General features: G+C 47.1%; 1 protein-coding gene across 1 annotated transcript in view; it reads right to left on the minus strand.

Annotated features, from left to right (window-relative positions):
* The window catches only part of PGBD5 (piggyBac transposable element derived 5), a 104995-nt gene that overhangs the window by 12958 nt on the left and 72112 nt on the right, over positions 1-19925 (minus strand). The window contains exons 3-4 of the mRNA XM_010374037.2: positions 19026-19160; positions 3397-3577 (exon numbers count right to left, since the gene is read on the minus strand). Coding sequence (XP_010372339.2) covers positions 3397-3577; positions 19026-19160 — 316 coding nt within the window. The remainder of the gene's footprint in view (positions 1-3396; positions 3578-19025; positions 19161-19925) is intronic.

Here is a 19925-nt window from a genome sequence, read left to right on the forward strand (position 1 = left end):
TGTCAGATGGAGCCCTCATCTCCTTGGGGAGGTATATTCAATGTGAAGGAAAGAACCATCAAAGAATGTGAACTAAACCAAGTGACCTTCCATGAGTGGGTGGAGAGCTTCCTGAGAGAGAAGGAGCTTGTGCTTGGTCTCTAAGGCCTGGAAGATTGCCATGCGGTGGCTGGTGGGCAGTAGACACTGGTATGAACAAACGTCCACCGTGGACTTGCTCACTTCCATCCTGGACTTGAGGCCTTTCAGGTCCTTCCACATCATGGGCCGGCCCCACCCTGCTGGGCCAGAAGGCCACAGGGGCCACAAGCACTCAGCTGCTCCCCAGCAGCCTGGAGGGGATGCAGAGACCCTGGGAGCCGTCTCAGCCTTTACTCTCTGCTCAGCTCCTGGAGGACCGACAGTGCCATCAGTCATCTGAACACATCCCATATCCCACGCATCTGCTTTCCTCATTCCCGCATCCCACACTGCACCAGAAGAAGGACAGTTGAATGAATCTTTCCCTCTTCCGAACTCCTTTCCTGGTAGCAGGTGGGAAGGAAGATGCAACCGGAGGTGCTTTCGAGTCTCACTGCTGAAAAGAGGAGGGGTCTGCTGCTCGCAGCTCCATTCCTAGCAACCACACATGACCACTCAAGCTACTCTCATCTTGAGATGTAAAAAGGAAAATCTGTTCTTAAAAACAGGGAGAAGGATGACGTGAACAAGGGTAAGGGTGTCCGAAATCACCCATCTGGGGCTCAATCTACACCACCAGCCAAAGAGAAGCTGCATGTTCGTAAGAGGGAAAGAAGAACATCCCAGCAGCACCCAAGTTTCCATGACTCCATCCCTTTATAAACACAGAAATTATTCTAGGAATGTCCTTTCTGGCTTTTATTTTACAACAGTCTATGTGACCCTAGGAGGGACAACCAGACTCTCAGCTCCGATTCTTCTCCTCAACCTTGGCTGCCTGTGAGAATCTCCCAGGGTTGGGGGACACTGGCCCAGACCAATGCGATTTGTGTCCTGAGGAGGCAGGGTGCAGCCACTAGTGACCCTCCCTGCGGATACGCTGGAGGACACTGCCCTCAGTCACGGCGGAGGAGGTACATGATGACGCCCTGGTGAAGAACTCAGTCAGTTTAGACGCTTCTAAAAATAGGCAAGGAGATCTTTTTTATCTCTTACCTAACCTTCTCTTGAAAAAAATCCAAATTCCATGTCTAAATATTTTCTTCCAGCTAGAAGATTCTTTTCCCATCCTCCTCCTAATTCTCTGAGCCAAGATGCATCCCCTTCTCAGAACCACAGGAGCAGCACAACCAGCTCTTTGGGAATCATATTGATGGCCCGGGATAGTCCTCCGGCATCACCATTCCACCTTGTCTGCACGGCATCCACCCCACTCGACACAGACACACACACACAGGTACACACACAGACACACATGCAGACACAGAGATGCACACACATACAGACACAGACACACAGACACAGACACACACAGACACATACACACAGGTACATATACACACACCCAGACACAAACACAGACACACACACACAGACTCACACACAGACACAGACACACACAGACACAGACACAGACAGGTACACAGACACACACAGACACAAACACAGATGCACACACACATACACACACAGAGACACACAGACACATACACACAGGTACATATACACACACCCAGACACAAACACAGACACACACAGACACACAGACACACACAGACACAGACACAGGTACACAGACACACAGACACAAACACAGATGCACATACAAAGACACAGACACACACACAGATACACACAGACACATACACACAAGTACACACACACCGAGACACAGACACACACACAGATACAGACACACAGACACAGACACAGGGACACAAACACAGGTACACACACACACACAGATACACACAAATACACAGATGCACACAGACACACATACACACACAGACACAAACATGGATGCACACACGGACACACACACACATAGGTACAGACATAGACACAGACACAAACACACACAGACGCACACACAGCCACAGCCACACATAGACACAAACACACAGATGCACACATGGACACAAACGCACACACAGACACGCAGATGCACAAAGACACATATAGACACACACACACACCAACAGACATACACATACAGACACACACAGACACACACACGGATACACAGATGCATACACACACACACACATACAGACACATATATATCCCTTCTACTTTCAGTCCAGGTTGATGGTGTGAGGCAGGGAATAGGCCATGGAACACACATAAACACCACACTCGCAGTACCTGCATTCAGCCTTGCACAAGTGGGCAGGAGAGATGGCAGTCCCGGTTCTCACTCTGAACTCGAACAGAGAACCCACCACTCTTCCAAAGCAGCTGGGCACTGTGCTTCAGGGCCAATTTTCTCTCACTTTACTTTCACAGCCCCACTTCACATCGTCTGATCTCTCTACCCTTGATTCTTCCAACAAATAACTATTGAGCCCTGGGCTTTGCAGATGAGTAAGATGCAGCTGAGGCCAGCAAAAAGTGAAGTCCAGGGCTGCGGCCTCACTGCAGCTGCCAGGGATCCGGGATGTCAGCTGTCTACATCTCGTTACTTAAGAGGGTCTAGTTTTAAGGCCAGATGTCTGACTGCTGTTGAGCAAAAGGTCTGTAATTCTAGTCTAGTGGCTGCTGCAGGGGAGCTGGCACTTTTTGTGTTTCTCCTGAGTGTACCAGATCCAAATCCCCAAAGGCAGGACAAAGTGAAGGCCAAGGCAGCTTGCCACGGGGCTCCCTGAACTGGTCCAGATCTTCTTTTTCTATAGCCCCTATTTCCTCCAGAGCCATGGAAGGGTTGCCTAGTCTTTGCCACACATGCACCAAGCACCTGAGCACCCAGAGTACCTAAGACTTTTCTGAGGCCCACTGTACTGTTCCCTGTCTTCACACAATTCTTGTCTGTCTCCTGGGAAGGGGCCACATTATAGAGGATGGGTGAGTTCCAGAGACTTCCTAGAGCCTTACTAGGAGCTGTGCCCAGGGGACACAGGCTTTTGATGGCTGCGGATTTCCAACAGGGGACACACAAAGAAATGCCCCAAAGACCGGGCAGAGCTTGGCGCAAGGTCTAGACAAGTCCTCTAGACCTTGAGCCCGTGGCTCACACACCTTGCAATCTCTAGTGCCCAGCGGAGTCCAGCACACAGGGTGGCTGAGATGCATCTGTTCCCTCAAGGAAGGGCCTCATCACCTGGCATCCTGTGGTCTGTGCAGGCCACCACGCATCTGTACCTGCACCTGAACCTCTTCCACCACTTTCCTGGGGGAGGCAGGGTCACGTCCCCACTAGCTCCCCACTTGACTTACCTTGCTTCTCAAACTCCTCAAACAGGGTCAGGCTGGTGATGCTGGGCCCGGTGAAGATGATGTAGTTCTTGCCTGCCGCGTTCCGGCACAGGCTCCTGGCCACCATGCTGTGGAGCTGGGGCTTATTCTTCAGCGCGTCCAGGCCATCTGGGCCCCCGCCTTCCTTCAGGTGGACATAAATCTTTAATAGAAACAGACAGAGGTTAGCGTGCTCACAGCAGTGTCAGGCTGGGAGCCTGAGTATTCAGCAAGCATGGGTCTCCCAGGTCTCAGTCATCAGGCTGGGAGCCCATGGAAAAGCCCCCATCATCTTTTCAGCTCAGAGGGGCTCTAGGTCACCCCCAAGCACACCCCATGGCCTTGGCGACTGGTGACTCAGCACCAGATGCTTCAGTTTGGAAAGGTCAAGGCGGAGGAGGAAAAGAACAAGCAGCCGCGGGTAATGGTACTGTGCACACACATTCCCCAGCTTTCAAACACAGGAATGACTTAAATTCACTATAAATAAAATTAAAGGTAATCTCACCTGTTAGGAATACACATATCTGTGTACTTTCCATTTGAATACAGCTTTTTAATTGACAAGGTATGTTCATAATGACTGTTTAATTTGTTCTTTACAGTGACCCCCATCAGGCAGGCAGAAGAGGTTGATTCCCCTCACAGGTGCAGAGGAGACAGGACTGAGGGCTAAACATTTGCCCAAGAGTCCAGGGCCAACAAAGAGGATGTGTGGGAGCAATTTTTAAACGTTGTTTCATGCTGCTTCCATGAACATCATCAAAGGGGTAGAGGCAGGAAAGTTAATGGACTGAAGAAGAGCATGTTCAAAAAATCCTCCAGTACAGGTGCAAGAAATGTGACTTAGCGAGAATATTTTAAACAAACAAACAAACACAACACAACATAAAATGTGGTGTTGGATGACAGTAAGTCACTGCAAACCAGACTGCTTGAGAAGTTCGATGGATCTGAGCCCGCCACAGATTATTTATACATTAACACACGCAGCTACATGTTGCCTGTGGTTTCTATACAGGTATCTACACTCAAATTTTTAAATGCTGTGTATTGTTTTTTTAATTGCTGCATCACAAATGACCACAAACTCAGTGGCTTCAACAGCGTCCATTTATGAGCTCATAGTTCTGTAGGCTGGAGGTCTGAGCAGGGCATGGCTGGCTTTTCTGCTCAGGGCAGCACAAGGCTGCAATCAAAATGTTGACTGGTGGGTTCTCATCTGGTGCTTGGGATCTGCATTCAGGTTGTTTCCTTATGGCTGCAGGACTGAGGTCCTGTGTCCCTGCTGGCCGTCAGCCAGGGACTGCTCTCAGCTCCTGGGGGCAAAAGGTAGTCCTTGCCACATGACCTTTTCCATTGTCAAAGCCAGCAATGATTGGCCAGGCATGGTGGCTCACACCTGTAATCCCAGCACTTTGGGAGGCTGAGGCGGGTGATCACCCCTGAGGTCAGGAGTTCGAAATCAGCCTGACCAACATGGTGAAACCCTGTCTCTATTAAAAATGCAAAAAATTAGCCAGGTGTGGTGGCAGGCGCCTGTAATCCCAGTTACGTGGAAGGCTGAGGCAGGAGAATCACTTGAACCCAGGAGGCGGAGGTTGCAGTGAGTCAAGATCGTGCCATTGCACTCCAGCCTAGGCTGACAAGAGTGAAACTCCGTCTCAAAAAAAAAAAAAAAAAAAAAAAAAAAAAAAAAAAGCAAGCCAGCAATGGGGACTCTTCCTGAAGCTGCATCTCTCTTGTGCCTTCTGTTAGGAAGAGCCTGGTTCCTTTTCAGGGCTTACTTGGTTAGGTTGGGCCCGTGCAGGATAATTTCTTGTTAACAGATTTAGGACCATAATACATTTGCAAAATCCAAATTCCTTCTCATCAACACCCACGTTAGTGTTTGAGCGAATAATGGGGAAGTGTGTGCACACCAGGGGCAGGAAGCCTGTGAGTATCTTAGAGTTCTAACACACACTGGGGCACACTGCTTCCACACCAGCCACTTCTATGCATCTGAAGAACTACAATGTGGTAGCTGAGAAATGGACTGCTTCCCCACCTTACTGAAACCAGCAGAGTGGACATGACGTCAGTTTCATTCCCTGGGAAACAGACTGATTCAATGTACTTTCATGAAGACCAACAGTGAACAACATCTTCCCCATCCAAACACTCAGCGTCAGTGAGGATGTGGGGGAAATGAGCACTGTGGTGATTGGTATAAATACGTACAAACTTTCTGGAGGGAAATTTTGCCCATGAATCAAAGACCTTGAAGTACGGCTGTTATGGAAAACAGTATGGAAGTTCCTCAAAAAATTAAAAATAGAAAAACCATAGAATCCAGTAATCTTACTTCTGGGTACACACCCAAAGGAATTGAAATCAGGATCCTCTAAGAGATACCTGCACTCCCACGTTCACTGCTGCGTTATTCACAATTGCCAAGATATGGAAACACAAGTGTCCATCAGTGGATAAGTGGATAAAGGAAACGTGGCATATACACAAGATGAAATACTATTCAGCCTTTAAAAAGGAGGAAATCTTGCCATTTGCAACTGACATGGACCTGGAGGACATTAAGCTAAGTGAAATAAGCCAAGCACAGGAAGAGAAATACTGTATGATCCCACTTACATGTGAACTTCAAGTTGAACTAATAGGAGAGAGTGGAATGGTGGTTACCAGGGGCTGGGGGATGGAAGTGGGAGTGGGGAGGTATTGGTCAAAGAATTCAAAATCTGTTAGATAGAAGGTATAAGTAAGTTCAAGAGATCTATGGTATCACATGGTGACTACAGTTAATAACAACATATTCTTGAAAATTGCCAAGACGGTTGATTTTAAGTGTTCTCACCACAAAAAATGATAACTATCTGATGTGATGTGTATGTTAAATGGCTCGATTTGGCCATTTCGGTGTCTACATATTTCAAAGCATATTGTACACAATAAAGATATACCATTTTTATTTGTTAATTTAAAAATAAATCTTGTAAAAACCTTAAAAATATTCGTGCTATTTTACTCATGAGTTTCACTTTCAGGAATTCAATCCAAGGTAACAATCAGAAATGTGTTAAAAGGATTTATATATAAAATACCGTGTCCATTTCAGGGTTTTTTATAATGGTAAAAAAATTAACAATGACCTAATTATCTTACATGAAGAGGAGACTGGTTAAAATTATATATGTAGGTATAAAGGAATGTGGTACACTTTAAAAAATTGTCCTGTAGAAAAAATATTTAATAACATAGAAAATATTCACAGTATCATTGCAAGTAAAGTAGCCAGATTATAAAACAGAGAAAGTGTGTATGTGTGTGTTTATACAGATATGTTGACTATACACTCAAACAGCTATTTCTGTATAAAAAGTATTAGAATGACAGCTATGCTGGACTTTTAACGTTTTTGATGTTCAATATGTAATACAAACCTAATCAGAAAAAGACCCACAAAAAATAATTATAAAATAACTTCCTTATCAGGATTACTCAAGCATAAGAGTATTTGGAATTTGCAGTGTCTATAGGGTCTGAGTGAATGGTTATTCATCATTTCCTCAGCTGGAGATGATGATGACTCTGAGAATCAGGGCAGCCTCTTGCTGTCTTGGAATTAACATATTTTCCCAAATGCCAGTGATGTGCAGCTGAGATTTTACAACTCCTGGGTAGGATATGGAAGGCAGCACTGTTGCAGGACTGTCTTGAAATTACTCAGCCTCGTGTCTACACATGCACCTCTGAAAACTGCCATTTTTCCAGACTGCAGCCAGTCTCTTCTGAAGAAGTAGACACTCAACTGGGATGTCACAGGAGAAGGGGACAGGCACTGAGCCAAAGGCACTGAGGCAAAAGAGACAGGCACTGAGCCAAAGGTCAAAGATTTCTTATTAGGAAATCTGGAAGAAGGATACAGCCAAAAAGTGGCACCAATGAGAGTCCAAAGAGAGTCCCAAATGTGCGGCACTCATTGCTATAAAATAATGAGTTTCTAAAAGTGAATATAAAGTAGGACCTTCACTTAAATAAATACAAAAGATGGTAACCTTGAAAGTCTCAGTTGAGGGCATGATTTAGAAAAAAACTGTTGGCAAGGTAGTCAAAATCTGGCCAGGAAAAGGCTCAGTCCAAGAGGTCCTGCTGGGTCTGACGGTCAGGCAGGTCTGGTACTCGACTGGTCCTGGTTTGCTTTGACACAATAACGTCAGTGGTCAAAGGCAGTAACTTGTTTCCCTTAGTTGGATGAGCAACCTCCAATGAAGTCTTATCCCATCCATGCCCTGTCGCTACAAATGCTTAAGCTATACAAGCTATGCTAATGATTGCGTCCAGGTTTAAGAGACTATCCTAAGGAATCCTGCCAGTAATCTGAGAAACAGCAGAATCACTGGGAACCCACACATGTATTCAGACGCTGGGTTGGGTACTTTCTACAAGAGCTCCCCAGACACAACACAGAAGGAAATACCATTCACTTAGATGTGTGACTACTTCCTGGTCGGCTTTTCAAAAAGTCAGATATCTCCCTAGATATTTCTAGAGAAAGCATTACCGTATTAATATGGTTCCACCAAATGTGTAGACATAGGTGACTTCCTATCACTGGGCAAAATGCAGCCAGCCACAGACACTTCTGAGCTACAAGACTGTTTGACAAGTATCTCTAGGGCAGGAAAATGTACCATTTGGTGGTTGCCAAGCTTTTCACTTTTTCTAAAAAGTTTTGTTTTGCTCCTATGATTTATTAATTTTTAAATGCATATATTTAGGAAAGTAGGCATGAAAGTTTATTACTATATGGCATTATACTTTGCCCCAGACTAGTATTCCCAATGTTGCATACTTTATACTGACATTACAACAAAAAGGATCTTAGGAAATACGGATTATAGCAGTTAATACCCTGGGGGACACATACAGCACATGGCATTTATCTTAGCTCTCCTGAAATGTCCCCACGACCTCCAGATGCAGGATCCAGTTCATCTTTTCCCTCGACTTCTCAAAAGAACAGTAAGGCTAGTGGCAGTAGCTGCTGACTCACCAGCTGATAGTTCCACTAAGCTGTTGCTGGGATCGGAGCACCCTCCTGCCTCTCCAACACAAAGAACTGGAGAAAGCCTCGTTCAGCTATACCAGTCTTGACCAATGAATGACCCTACTTCTCTTTCAGCACAGAAGCGAATCAGTTTCCTCAGTGAAGAGCACATCTAGGGGAAGGGTATCACATTGTAGGGACTGGTGATCCCTTGCTTGAGTCTTTATCGCTAGTGTGCAAGGAGCCATGAAGGTGTAAGTAATTCAGCTGTGGGGAAACAGCACAGCAGTGCATGATCTGCACTCACTGAAGACGCAGAATGAGATCGGGGGTGTGTGCGGCTGTCACCTGGGACATCTGCACGGGACAGCCACTTGAGAGAGCTGTGAATTGTAAATGACAGTCACTTGTCATGAGAGGAACTGAGGCAGGGAGGGTGAGTGCTGGGATACATGGGCACAGGCTGTCATTCACTGGCTTTTGGGTTTTGGGGCAAGTTACTTAATTGCTCTGAGCCTTGCTTTGCTTATCTGTAAGGACAACATTGCCATATGCACCTTGGAAGGCCATTGTCTTTAAGTGAAAACTGTGCACATAGAAGTGATTTTTTAATATAGCAAACCTCTGTAACTGTGCTCCCAATGTGGTTGCCTTCAGCCACATATGGCTGTTTTCATTTACATTTAAATTAAACTAAAATGAAAAATTCAGTCCTGTGGCCACACCAGTCACAATGCAAATAGTCAACAGTCACATGAGGCTAGGAACTGCCGTCATGGAGAGCACAGATATGAAACATTTCCATCATTGCAGAGAGTCCTGCTGGACAATGCTGCTTGTGCCATCTTCGTTTATTAGCTGGGGCTTCCACCAAAGTCTCTAAGTCATCACCGATGACTTTCATCTCTCATTGCCCAGTTTCTCTCTCATGCCTCTCACCGTGACCATGCCCAGGAAGAGCTCATGTGCTGAGTCTGTTCATGGTCCTTCTCCTCTCTGGCTGCACCTTCAGCACCGCTGACCCCTGTGGGAGCCTTGCCTTCATCTCATCCCAAAGCTCAAAGCCTGAGGTGGTTCTTTCAAAATGACAGGTCGGAGGAGGGACATGTATCAGCATGTGGGCTCTCTGTACACACTCATGTCCATGCAGTTGAAGAGTCTAAAGTCTAAGTTCTTCAAGGAGAGGGCTGAATCTGATCCACTCAGTACCTGGTGTACTTACCTGGGCACTTAATAAATACTTCATTGTCATCTTTGAAGTCCTATACAGTAAAGACGTATGGGTGGATTAACTTCATTCAAAAGATGGAGAAAGAAGGTAGTTCTCAGCTACTTGCTCAAGGACACAAAGAGGTCCACAGTGATGTCTTCTACCTCAGCCAATCCCATCCTCAACTTACTGCATCCAACCTGGATAGGACCTCATGCCAGCATCCTCCTCACTGCACAATTAAACAAATGGACACATGTCCTGCCCTGCCCAGCTTCTGAATCCACGCGCAAAATTCACTCTAACCAATTAATTCCACGGTGGCCCTCGCTTTTAGAGCCAATTCAATTAGCTATCGGTCAAGAGCAAAATATTTCACTTAGTATGTACAAAGATTGAGTCAAATAAGCAAAAAAACACTTTGGCGCACCTTCCTTAAATTCTTTCAACATAAATAGTATGTCTCAAAACAAGGGAAATCAGTGACACGGATGCTAGACCACTGTCCTACATTAAGCTGGATAAAAGATACTTTGCTTTTTGTCTAAATCAGGAAAAGTTCTCTCCTTGGGGGAGTCAACATAAGCCTGTTGGTTAAGAAGGTGGGATCTAAGGTCAGAATGGCTGGGTTTAATCCCAGGTCTGCTGCTTTACAGATGTAATTTTAGGCAAGGTAGCAAATTTCTCTGTGCCTCAGTTTCCTTACCAAGAAACAGTGGCAGTGACATTACTTGCCTCGTGAGGCCCTTGTGGAGAAAAATGAATACTGCATGTGAAGTGTTTAAGCACAGAGCCTGGCCCACAACACACACTCTGTAAATGTTTGTCATTCTTTCCTGAATGCCAGAAGCAGCTGCCAGAATCCACAGATGAGACTGAGGAAGGAAAGGGGCTTCCAGGTCAGCTAGCTTAGCAGCACGGGGCGCACGGACCTCATTCAGAGTGTCCCTCACAGACGTCATGAGGGCTCTGCCTGGACAGATTCCACGATGTGTGCAGGGGGTAGGAAGCAGGGGTCCTTTTGCTTGGGGGTTCCATCTTGAATTCTGGCTTCTAAAGCCCATGTACTTCCAGAGTATGTCAATGCCCAGCGTGAACCGGAAGCCCTGCCTCCACTGAGCAGGGCTGTCATCCAGAATTGCCTCCTTGACATGACAGCCACCCAGCCCTCTGAAGACGGTCTGTCCTGTCTTCTTCAGATGACACCTCCCTATGTCCCTCCAAGCCCCACTCAGGACACCACTCAGGACACCTCCCAGGCATCTGCTCTTCAGCCCCTCCTTGGTGTTTGTCCATCTGTCAACATCCCAACAGGAACACTGGTCTCATGCTGCAGAGGCAGGTGCCCGGCCCAACATGTTCAAATAGGAGAAATCTGCTCTTTTAGATTATACCATTAAAAAAAAAATAGTGGATCATTTTTTTTTTTCCTGCTTCAAAGAATCTTGGGCTGCATTCATCACTAAAGGTCGACAGAACATTAACCCGTTGGCCAATTTTTCCTGCTGGATCCTCGATCTTTTTGACATTGTGAAGCCTGAACAGCAGTCTCTGCAGAGAACTGACGGAGAGTTTTCTTTCCACCCACAGACAGGGCACAGCCTTCCAGGATGATCAGCCACAACATCTTGGATCGAGGAACTCCAATCGCCCAATTAGTAGGCTTCTCCCTACACTGGAAGATTCATCATCGTATAAACCTCTCCTTTTTCTCCTCCTTGGCTCACAGGGGAGACTGCAGATGAGGGGAGAGGAAGGGAACCTTGGCTAGCTCCCATGCTTGCACCCCCTCTGCAAACAGGGTAGGGCTGGAAGGTGTTTTGGCGTCTAGGTCAGTCCTTAGGAGGCCTGTGACACAGAACAAATACAGACAGTCTCTAATTTACACTGGTTTGACTTAATATTTTTTGACTTCATGATCATGTGAAAGCAATAGGCATTCAGTAGAAATTCCTTCAAACGTTGACCTTTTCCTCGGCTAGTGATATGCTGTGCAATGCTGGGTGGCAATGCTGGGTGGTGGCAGTAGCTGCAGCTCCCCGTCAGCCAGGTGATCATGAGGGTAAACAACCATGAAATATTCAACACTTTATTATAAAAGAGGCTTTTGTGTTAATTTTGCCCAGCTGCAGGATAATGTAAGTGTTCTGGGCATATTTAAGGTAGACGAGGCTAAACTATGCTGTTTGGTAGGTTAGTTACATTAAATGCATTTTTTTTTTTTTTTAAAGAAGTGGAGTCTCATTATGTTGTCCAGGCTGGTCTCAAACTCCTGGCCTCAAGCAGTCTTCTCCCTCAGCCTCCCACATTACTGGTACTATAGGAATTCGCCACTGCACCCAGCTTTAAATGCATTTTTGACTTAAGACATCTTCTTTTTTTTGAGATAGGGTTTCGCTCTGACACCCAGGCTGGAGTGCAGTGGTGCAATCATGGCTTCTTGCAGCCTTGATCTCCCAGGCTCAAGGGATCCTTCCTCCTCAGCCACCCAAGTAGCTGGGTCTACAGATGTGTGCCACCACACTCAGCTAATTTTTATATTTTTTGTGGAGACAAGGTTTTGCCATGTTGCCCAGGCTGGTCTTGAACTCCTGGACTCAAGTGATCTGCCTACCTTGGCCTCCCAAAGTGCTGGGATTACAGGTGTGAGCCGGTGTGCTTAACCTGACAAGATATTTTCAACTTACTAGGGGTTTATCACAGGGACGTAACCCCATTGTAAGTCGAGGAGCTTCCGTATGCTGTCTTAAGTGCACCATGGTATCTAGCAGTGGGTAACCAGCAGTGGGAAAGCCGGCCTGGGTAAACAGCAGTGGGAAAGGCAAAAAAGAAGGCATTGGCTGTGGCCTCATATATACCCAGCATTCTGCACCCAAGGAGCAAGCATATCTCAAGATTTCCTGAGCCCTACCTTATAAATAATTCCCTGCCTGCTTATTCTTGTCTTAAGTGCTGCTATTAAACTGTTGGGTGTCTTGGTGCTTGGCCTGTGGCAAGAGCTCATGGCTACTCTCTACTTTGCCATACCACACACCCTGCTGTATACGCCTCTGGGGGTGTTTCTTACCCCTGCACGTGCCTTCCTGTAGCCCTGCGATGTACAGACACACCTCCAGTACTGCACTTGTCACTCTATGTCGATGAGTATTTTTAACGTGTCCATCTCTCCGACTGGAGAGGCAGTGAGGGCTCCCTCTATCTCTAGTTCTGAGGGGCCAAGCATGAAGCTCAGTCTATGGTGGTGTGGTTAACCAAACAGTCCAGGCCTAGATTTGCATTGGTACAAGTCTTATCTTCTCATCTCCTTATTGTAAAACTTCTTGAAAACAGGGACCTGTCCAACTCTTACCAATAAATAAATAAATAAATAAATAAATAAATAAATAATAATAAAATAAAGAGAGATTATTAGCTAAAAAAAAGCAACACTGAAGAAAGCATTGCCCAGGCCCTCTAGTTCAGACTCCCAGGTGGTCAACAGCAGTGAGAATCAGAGAAGCAAACAGGCCTGAATAAACCAGGTGTGCCAGAGGAAGCCCCTGTAGTAGCCAGGATTCTCCCGAGACACAGAGGCAATAGTGTGTATATAAACACAATTACGTATGGAAGGTGGGAGGGTGGGAGAGTGGGAGAGTGGGAGGAAGAGGCAGAGGTATTTATTTTAAGAAACTGGCTCATGCAAATCAGAGGCTGGCAAGTCCAAAAATCAGGGAAGCCCAGCAGGCTGGGTACTCAGGGACAAGATGCTGCTGAAGCCCAAAGGCCCTCTGCTGGCAGAATTCCCTTTTTCTCAGGGTACGGAAATCATTTTCATTTTCTTTTCTTTTTCTTTCTTTATCTTTTTTTTTTTTTTTTTTTTTTGAGATGGATTTCACTCTTGTTGCCCAGGCTGGAGTGCAGTGGTGTGATCTCGGATCACTGCAACCGCCGCCTCCCAGATTCAAGCGATTCTGCTGTCTCAGCCTCCTGAGTAGCTGGGATTACAGGCATGCGCCACCACACACAGCTAATTTTTTTGTATTTTTAGTAGAGACTGAGTTTCACCATGTTGGTCAGGCTGGTCTTGAACTCTGACCTCAGGTGATCCACCCACCTTGGCCTCCCAAAGTACTGGGATTACAGGCGTAAGCCACCGCACCCAGCCAGCAATCATTTTCTTAAGGGCTTCAACTGATTGGCTGAGGCCACCCACATTATGGAGGCTAATGTGTTTTCCTCAAAAGCCACCCATTTAAATTTTAATCTCATCTAAACAGCATACCTTCTCAGCAACATCTAGACTACTATTTGACCAAATAGCTGGGTACCATGGTCCAGCCAAGTTGAGACATCAAAGTGACCATCATACCCCCAAGCCTGGCTGATATCAAGGGGTAAAGCTAGAAAGCCAGCTCAGGCAGGAAGTAAAGAACAGGCACTCCCAGGCATCCCTGCAACCCCACAGAGACGCTGGACGACCGACTGGCTCAACAACACTACAAGTCAGTGACTGCAAGTACTGCCCCTGCACGGAATGCAGACAGATGGTGACAGGGCTGAGGGCCAGGAAGCACATGCGCTGTCCCAGCCATTCATCTGTCCCTTCCTGGGAGCCCCACGCGCAGCCCTGGGAGAGCTGGAGATCGTGGCCAGTCTGACCCAGGGAAGTGAGACGAGCTTCACGGGAGACAGAGTAGAGCTTGCAACTAGACCACGGCCCCTCCTCCGAGCTCCCAAAGCACTGACAGGGAATCTGGAAGGCACCTAGGGCTCATGGGAGATCCACTACTTCTAGGTATCAGTGTGCTATGCAGCTAAGGGATGTGCCCTCATCTGCTGCAATGAAGGAAAAGTTCTAGAGAGGATGATGGTGACAGCTGCACAACACTGAATGTACTTAGTGCCACTGAGTCACACACTTAACAATGGTGAAAATGGAAAATTTTATGTTATCTGCATTTTACCACCACAAAAAGCTATGCTTGTTGATAACAGAACCATGCCTCTCTTTTTATCCCTCACAACATATATTTCATTTCTCACCATTCCTCATATTAAAGTTGACCAAATTACCAAAGACCCGAAGATCCACGTGCGGTAAGCTACTTCGCAGAGCAACGTGAATGGCCTCATTTGACAGTTTCCGTTGGCCTGGAGCACTGCAGGTTAGCATCTTCGCCTGCTGACTCCTTTCCAAGTGCTGGGTGCTCGGTGAAACACCAAAACGCACATTTTGGATCCAAAGACTTTTGAGATAAGCAGTTCTGCAGGACAGCCCTACACATGTCGAGTGGGAGATGAAGCCCGCCCATCTGAACCAGTGCCTCTTTTCAGAGATTGCTGGAAGAAGACTAGGAAGAGGAAAGTCAGGACAGACAAGCAAGACCAGGTTTCAGAGCGGGATGGCATTTGTGGGTGGTGTCACTCACACTCTGCAGTAAAGCTGTGTCTGTTTCTCATCTGATTACTTATTTCTCCTCAAAACTTCTTACTGTTTGCTTCCTGCATTCTCAGCAATGCAGGCTATTAGCACCTTAATTTTCAGAACTATAGTTAACTTAATCTCTTCCTCTCACTTCTATCCTACCACATGCCTCCCTATATTCTCTTAAATTATTTAAGATCTTTAACCACTTTCATAAAATACTTCCCTTCGAATGAATTCAAGAGCATTACACCTATAAAAATATACTAATATATTAGAGCTCTTCTAAACACCATCACCATTATTATTAATTTTGCCCAACTGTTACCAGTTTCTTCCTTCTCATCCAAATGCCCTTGTGGGGATCAACTGACTATGCCTGAGGCCCTGATGATCTGAGCTGGCTGTACTGCGTTCCCATTCAGCTTTCCCACGGACCTTTTCTGGGACCACTGGCCAATCTGGAACTCCTTTTTCTCCCTCACCTCTTCATCTAGAATCTTTGAAGTGGAGCTCATCCCACAGTGGCCCCGCCTGTCAGAAGAATGTAGTCGAGCCAGTCAAAGGCTCAGGGTCTTGGCAGGATGAAACTACAAAGCTGGGGCAACAATGTCTATGCATAATTTGGGCTCTCCTGGAACACACCTGGACAGCCACTGCCCCTTCAACACTTCATCTTGGTCCACATGAGATGGTGGCTGGAAGAAAGTTATCTGGTCAGCTGTGCAGACCTAACTGATAAGGCTCCTGGGTCAATTACAGTGGGTCTCAAACAACCACAAAATCGATATGCCATGTAATAAACACTTACTAAGCTCCCAGGTTTTCAGCACCCAGGTGATCCATCCTGGTCATTTTCTCATGGCCAGGGCAGAGAAGCCAAAAAAGGAGAGGTATGCACTTGCCCCTTCCAATCTTTTCACGTACCACAGCTGCCTGCATCCTACGGGACAAAGCCAACCTCAGAAACAGGAGGGCGTGGGGCAGGTGCTGCACTAGCAGCACAGCACAGCACAGCACAGCACAGCACAGCACAGTGGGAGATGACCCTTAATTCGGCCAGCTGCAACTGAGCTTCTCCGCTAAGTCATTCCGGAGAGCTCAATGCATCTGAGGAACTACAATGAAGAAAATGGCCTGTGTATAGAACCTCACATATGACATTTACAAAGAAGAGAATCATAGAATGGCAATAGAAGGGACCTCACTGGTTACCTAATTCCATCCCTTTAGTTTCTAGATGACAATTCCATATTCCAGAGCAATGACTGAGCAGCTAGTTCACGTGGGAGGTAAATGCAAGAGCAGGGTCTGTGGATGCCTTGGGGATGGATGAGGGAAGAGGCAGGTCGAGGCCCAGGGGAGAAGCCAGCTCTGCGCTGACCAGCTGCCTGGCAGGTAACCCCTGTGAGCCAAAGTCACCTCGTGTAAGAAATGGGATCAATACTGCCTGCTCTCTATGTCTTACAAGGCTGTGGGGAGGATCAGGGAACTGCGGGTGTGAAAGCTCTGATGGTGTAAGGTATTGTTCGGCCCCAGGGCTGTGCTTGCCCAGGCTGCTGACCTTCAAAAGCTGTCAAACCCAGATTAGCACCTGGAGAACCAAGAAAAGGGGCAGGACACTATAAAAACAACTGTCCCCAGGCCATGTGGCTCCTCCTCTGCATCTCCTGGCTCCTCACAGGCAGAGATGTCCTTTCCCTGCTCTGTGCCTGCCACAGGCACCTTCAGCTGGACCCAGGAACAAAGAGAGGGACTGCGGGGGCTGAGAAAGTTCTCATGCCAGTCCTGTCACAGCACAGCCTGAAACTGCCGGGTAATGAATTGCCTCCTTGGCTCTGCACTTCTGAGCACGTTTTGAGGGCTGCCCCCGGCAATGGTGGAAGCTACACTGCTTTTGACTGGGAGTTGTCAGCTTCAATTCTGGCTTCTAAAAACAAACCTTCACACTGCTGCAAAACCTCCTAGAATCAAGAGTTTTAGAAATGAAAGGAAACTTCAAGGTACCAACCCAAACTTCTTACATTTTAGATGTCGGTTTTATAGATTTTATAAAATTGGGAACGAATCTGAGCTGAGAGAGAGAGATCTGTGGCCTTTTCTGGTGACAGATGTGATTTCTAGCTCCTCACTAACTGTAGAAGGAGAAAGAAGTGGTGCCAGATGCACACAGGATCCACATGTAAACATTTGTTCCAAAGCCACACAGGGCCGACATGGTAGCTCTTGCCTGTAATCCCAGCACTGTGGGAGGCTGAGGCAGGATGATCACTTGAGCCCAGGAGTTTAAGATCAGCCTGGGCAACACGGTAAGACTCCATCTCTACCAAAATGAAAATAAAAATAAATCAGCCAGGAATGGTGTCACACGTCCATGGTCCCAGCTACCTGAGAGGCTGAGGTGACCGGATCACTTGAACCTGGGAGGTTGAGGGCGAAGTAAACCATGATCATGCTGCTTTACTTCAGTCTGGGTGACAGAGTGAGACCTGGTCTCAAACAAACAAACAAAAACACCAACCAAACCAAACCAAGCCAAACCAAACCAAACAAAAAAGCTACCTAGGCAGACCTCAAGGACGGCAGGACCATGTCTGCATATCCCAATGCCCGGCACAATGTGTGCAGGTAGCAGGTGCCCAATAAACATTTACTGAAAGAATGAATGAATGTCCCTTTGGAAAGTTTATATAAAATGAATCCAGTGCACCTGTACCCTATGGGAGTATCATCACAAAAGGTGCTATAGAGATGGCAGAGGACTCTGGAGAAGGTCAGGGGACAAGGAGCTGAGGCTGCACCTCCAGGAGTGAGGGAATTCTGCTCTGGGATTGGTCTAGTCTGGCGAGACCCCAAACAATGCCTATGCACAAGCAGAGCCCCAGAGTCTGGCTTGAGATCCTGGCCCCAACTCAAACTGAAGGTCCCTCAGACCTGCAGATGGAGCCAAGATGGTGCTTTGGAAGGAAGACATTTTCCTGGAGCAAGTACACTTTCCCCACTGTGGTTCTGGAGTGGATGTGGGGAGGAGATGTTTGCTGGAATCTTCCTACGAATCCTGCTCTAGTTCAGGGAAAGATGGAAGTGCAAAAACCCTGTGCCTTGGGGCCTGGAGATGCGGTCAAGCGAGGGCAGCGAGTGAGCATGCGGTCAGCTGTCACCACAGGGCTGGTCTGCCTGTCTGATGAGAGAAGGTGTCACTACGCAGCACGGATGAAAAACTAGGCAGGGAGACGTCACTTAGGCACCACATTCTGGTGTTTATCTGTCCCCACCATCTCCCTTTGTGTACCCTACTGCTCCTGGCAGCTCAACCTCGGATGCTTTTCCTGGGAGTATCATCACAAACAGCAGAGCTCAGGCACCTCTTGTAAAACATGCACCCGTGTTGGCCACGCTGGTTCCCAGGGCCGATGACTCGGGCACATGCTCCTGGGGAAGGTTATTCACAGTTTCACCAGCAGGCTGTTGGTGGTGGTCTGTGAAGAAGGCATCCTGGAAAGAGGAAGGTTGGGCAGATACCTGGTGGGAGTGGGGAGGCCTCCTGGGACAGCCTTAAGTTTCAAAGCCACGAGTCCATAAGTCTTGAGGGATAGCCTCCAGGGAGATGGTAGTCACCTCATATGACCCACTGTTTGGGTGACACTTCTAGCCAACATTGCTAGGGACTGAGCCTTGAGGAGTCATTTACCCAGATGGGCTTGAGTCTGGAGGAAGAATGTGCAGGGAACAGGGCCAGGTGTGGCAGCAGCCTCTCCAGGGCTGGCTACCCGCTGCCTCGGGGAGGAGGGAGCAGCCCAGCCCTGGCCTCTGCAGGAGCATCTGGGTGGACTTGGACACACAGTGAAAACGGTATGTGAGGAAGTTCTTGGGTACCAGATGAGCCCAAGTTCCCCTGATTTGCTTCCCTGACCCTCTTCGCCGACCCTCCTCAGACTCAGCCCAGGGCTCACCTGGATGATGAAGCCAGTGGAAGAACACTGTCTGACCCAGAGGCTGAATTTCCGCTTTTTCCTCTTTCGCAGCTCCCGCTCTGTGCACGTGGCAATGAATACAGGATCCTCATCGATCAGGGGTTCATGTAGCACCTGCCAGGAGGGAAAAGCGGAGGCTGTCATGGAAGGCAGCACGAGCTTGAGGGCTCATCAGATTGGAGCTCAAAATCAGCCTCTGCCTTTGAGCAGCTCTGTGACCTTAACTAAGTTACTTTACCTCTCTGATCCTGACCCTTCTTATCTATAGGAGGGTAGTATCATTATCTACACTACTGTTTCTAGAAAGGATGCAGTAAGAAAGGATTCAGTAAGATTCATGCAAAATTGCACCAGCCCTGATACACAGAAGATATTTCATCAATGGAATTTATTATTATTGTTATTATTGGTCTAAGGTCCCTTGTCCCAACTCTCATTTGGTTGAGGGATCTCTGGTACAGGTCCTGTGTCCTCTGGCTGGACATGCCTGGTGATGGGCACCCACTTCTTTTCATGGATGCCCCTTCCACTCACGGAAAGTTCCAGCTGCTAAAAAAGTCTTTCACTGATCCACAATTTATCTATATTTAACTTAAATCTAAGGATGTGACTTCTGTCCAGTGACAAACAAAGAAAAAAATGTTATTATTTCTTTTTTTTTTTTGGATTTTCAAGACAGCCCTCGTGTCAGCCCACAACCTCCTTCTTCCAGGCGGAACCTCCTCTTTTAATAAATCATTCATCAAATGACCCAGTTCCCTGTTGGCCTGTTGCAACGCACAGCCTCTGGCTCTCCTCTGGGTTGTCATGTCCTTTCTGACAAGATTCCCAAGGCAATTTTAAAACTTATTTCCTCTATTTCAACTTTTTGATAACATG

The sequence above is a fragment of the Rhinopithecus roxellana genome, chromosome 8, assembly GCF_007565055.1.
Source record: "Rhinopithecus roxellana isolate Shanxi Qingling chromosome 8, ASM756505v1, whole genome shotgun sequence".
NCBI lineage: Eukaryota > Metazoa > Chordata > Mammalia > Primates > Cercopithecidae > Rhinopithecus > Rhinopithecus roxellana.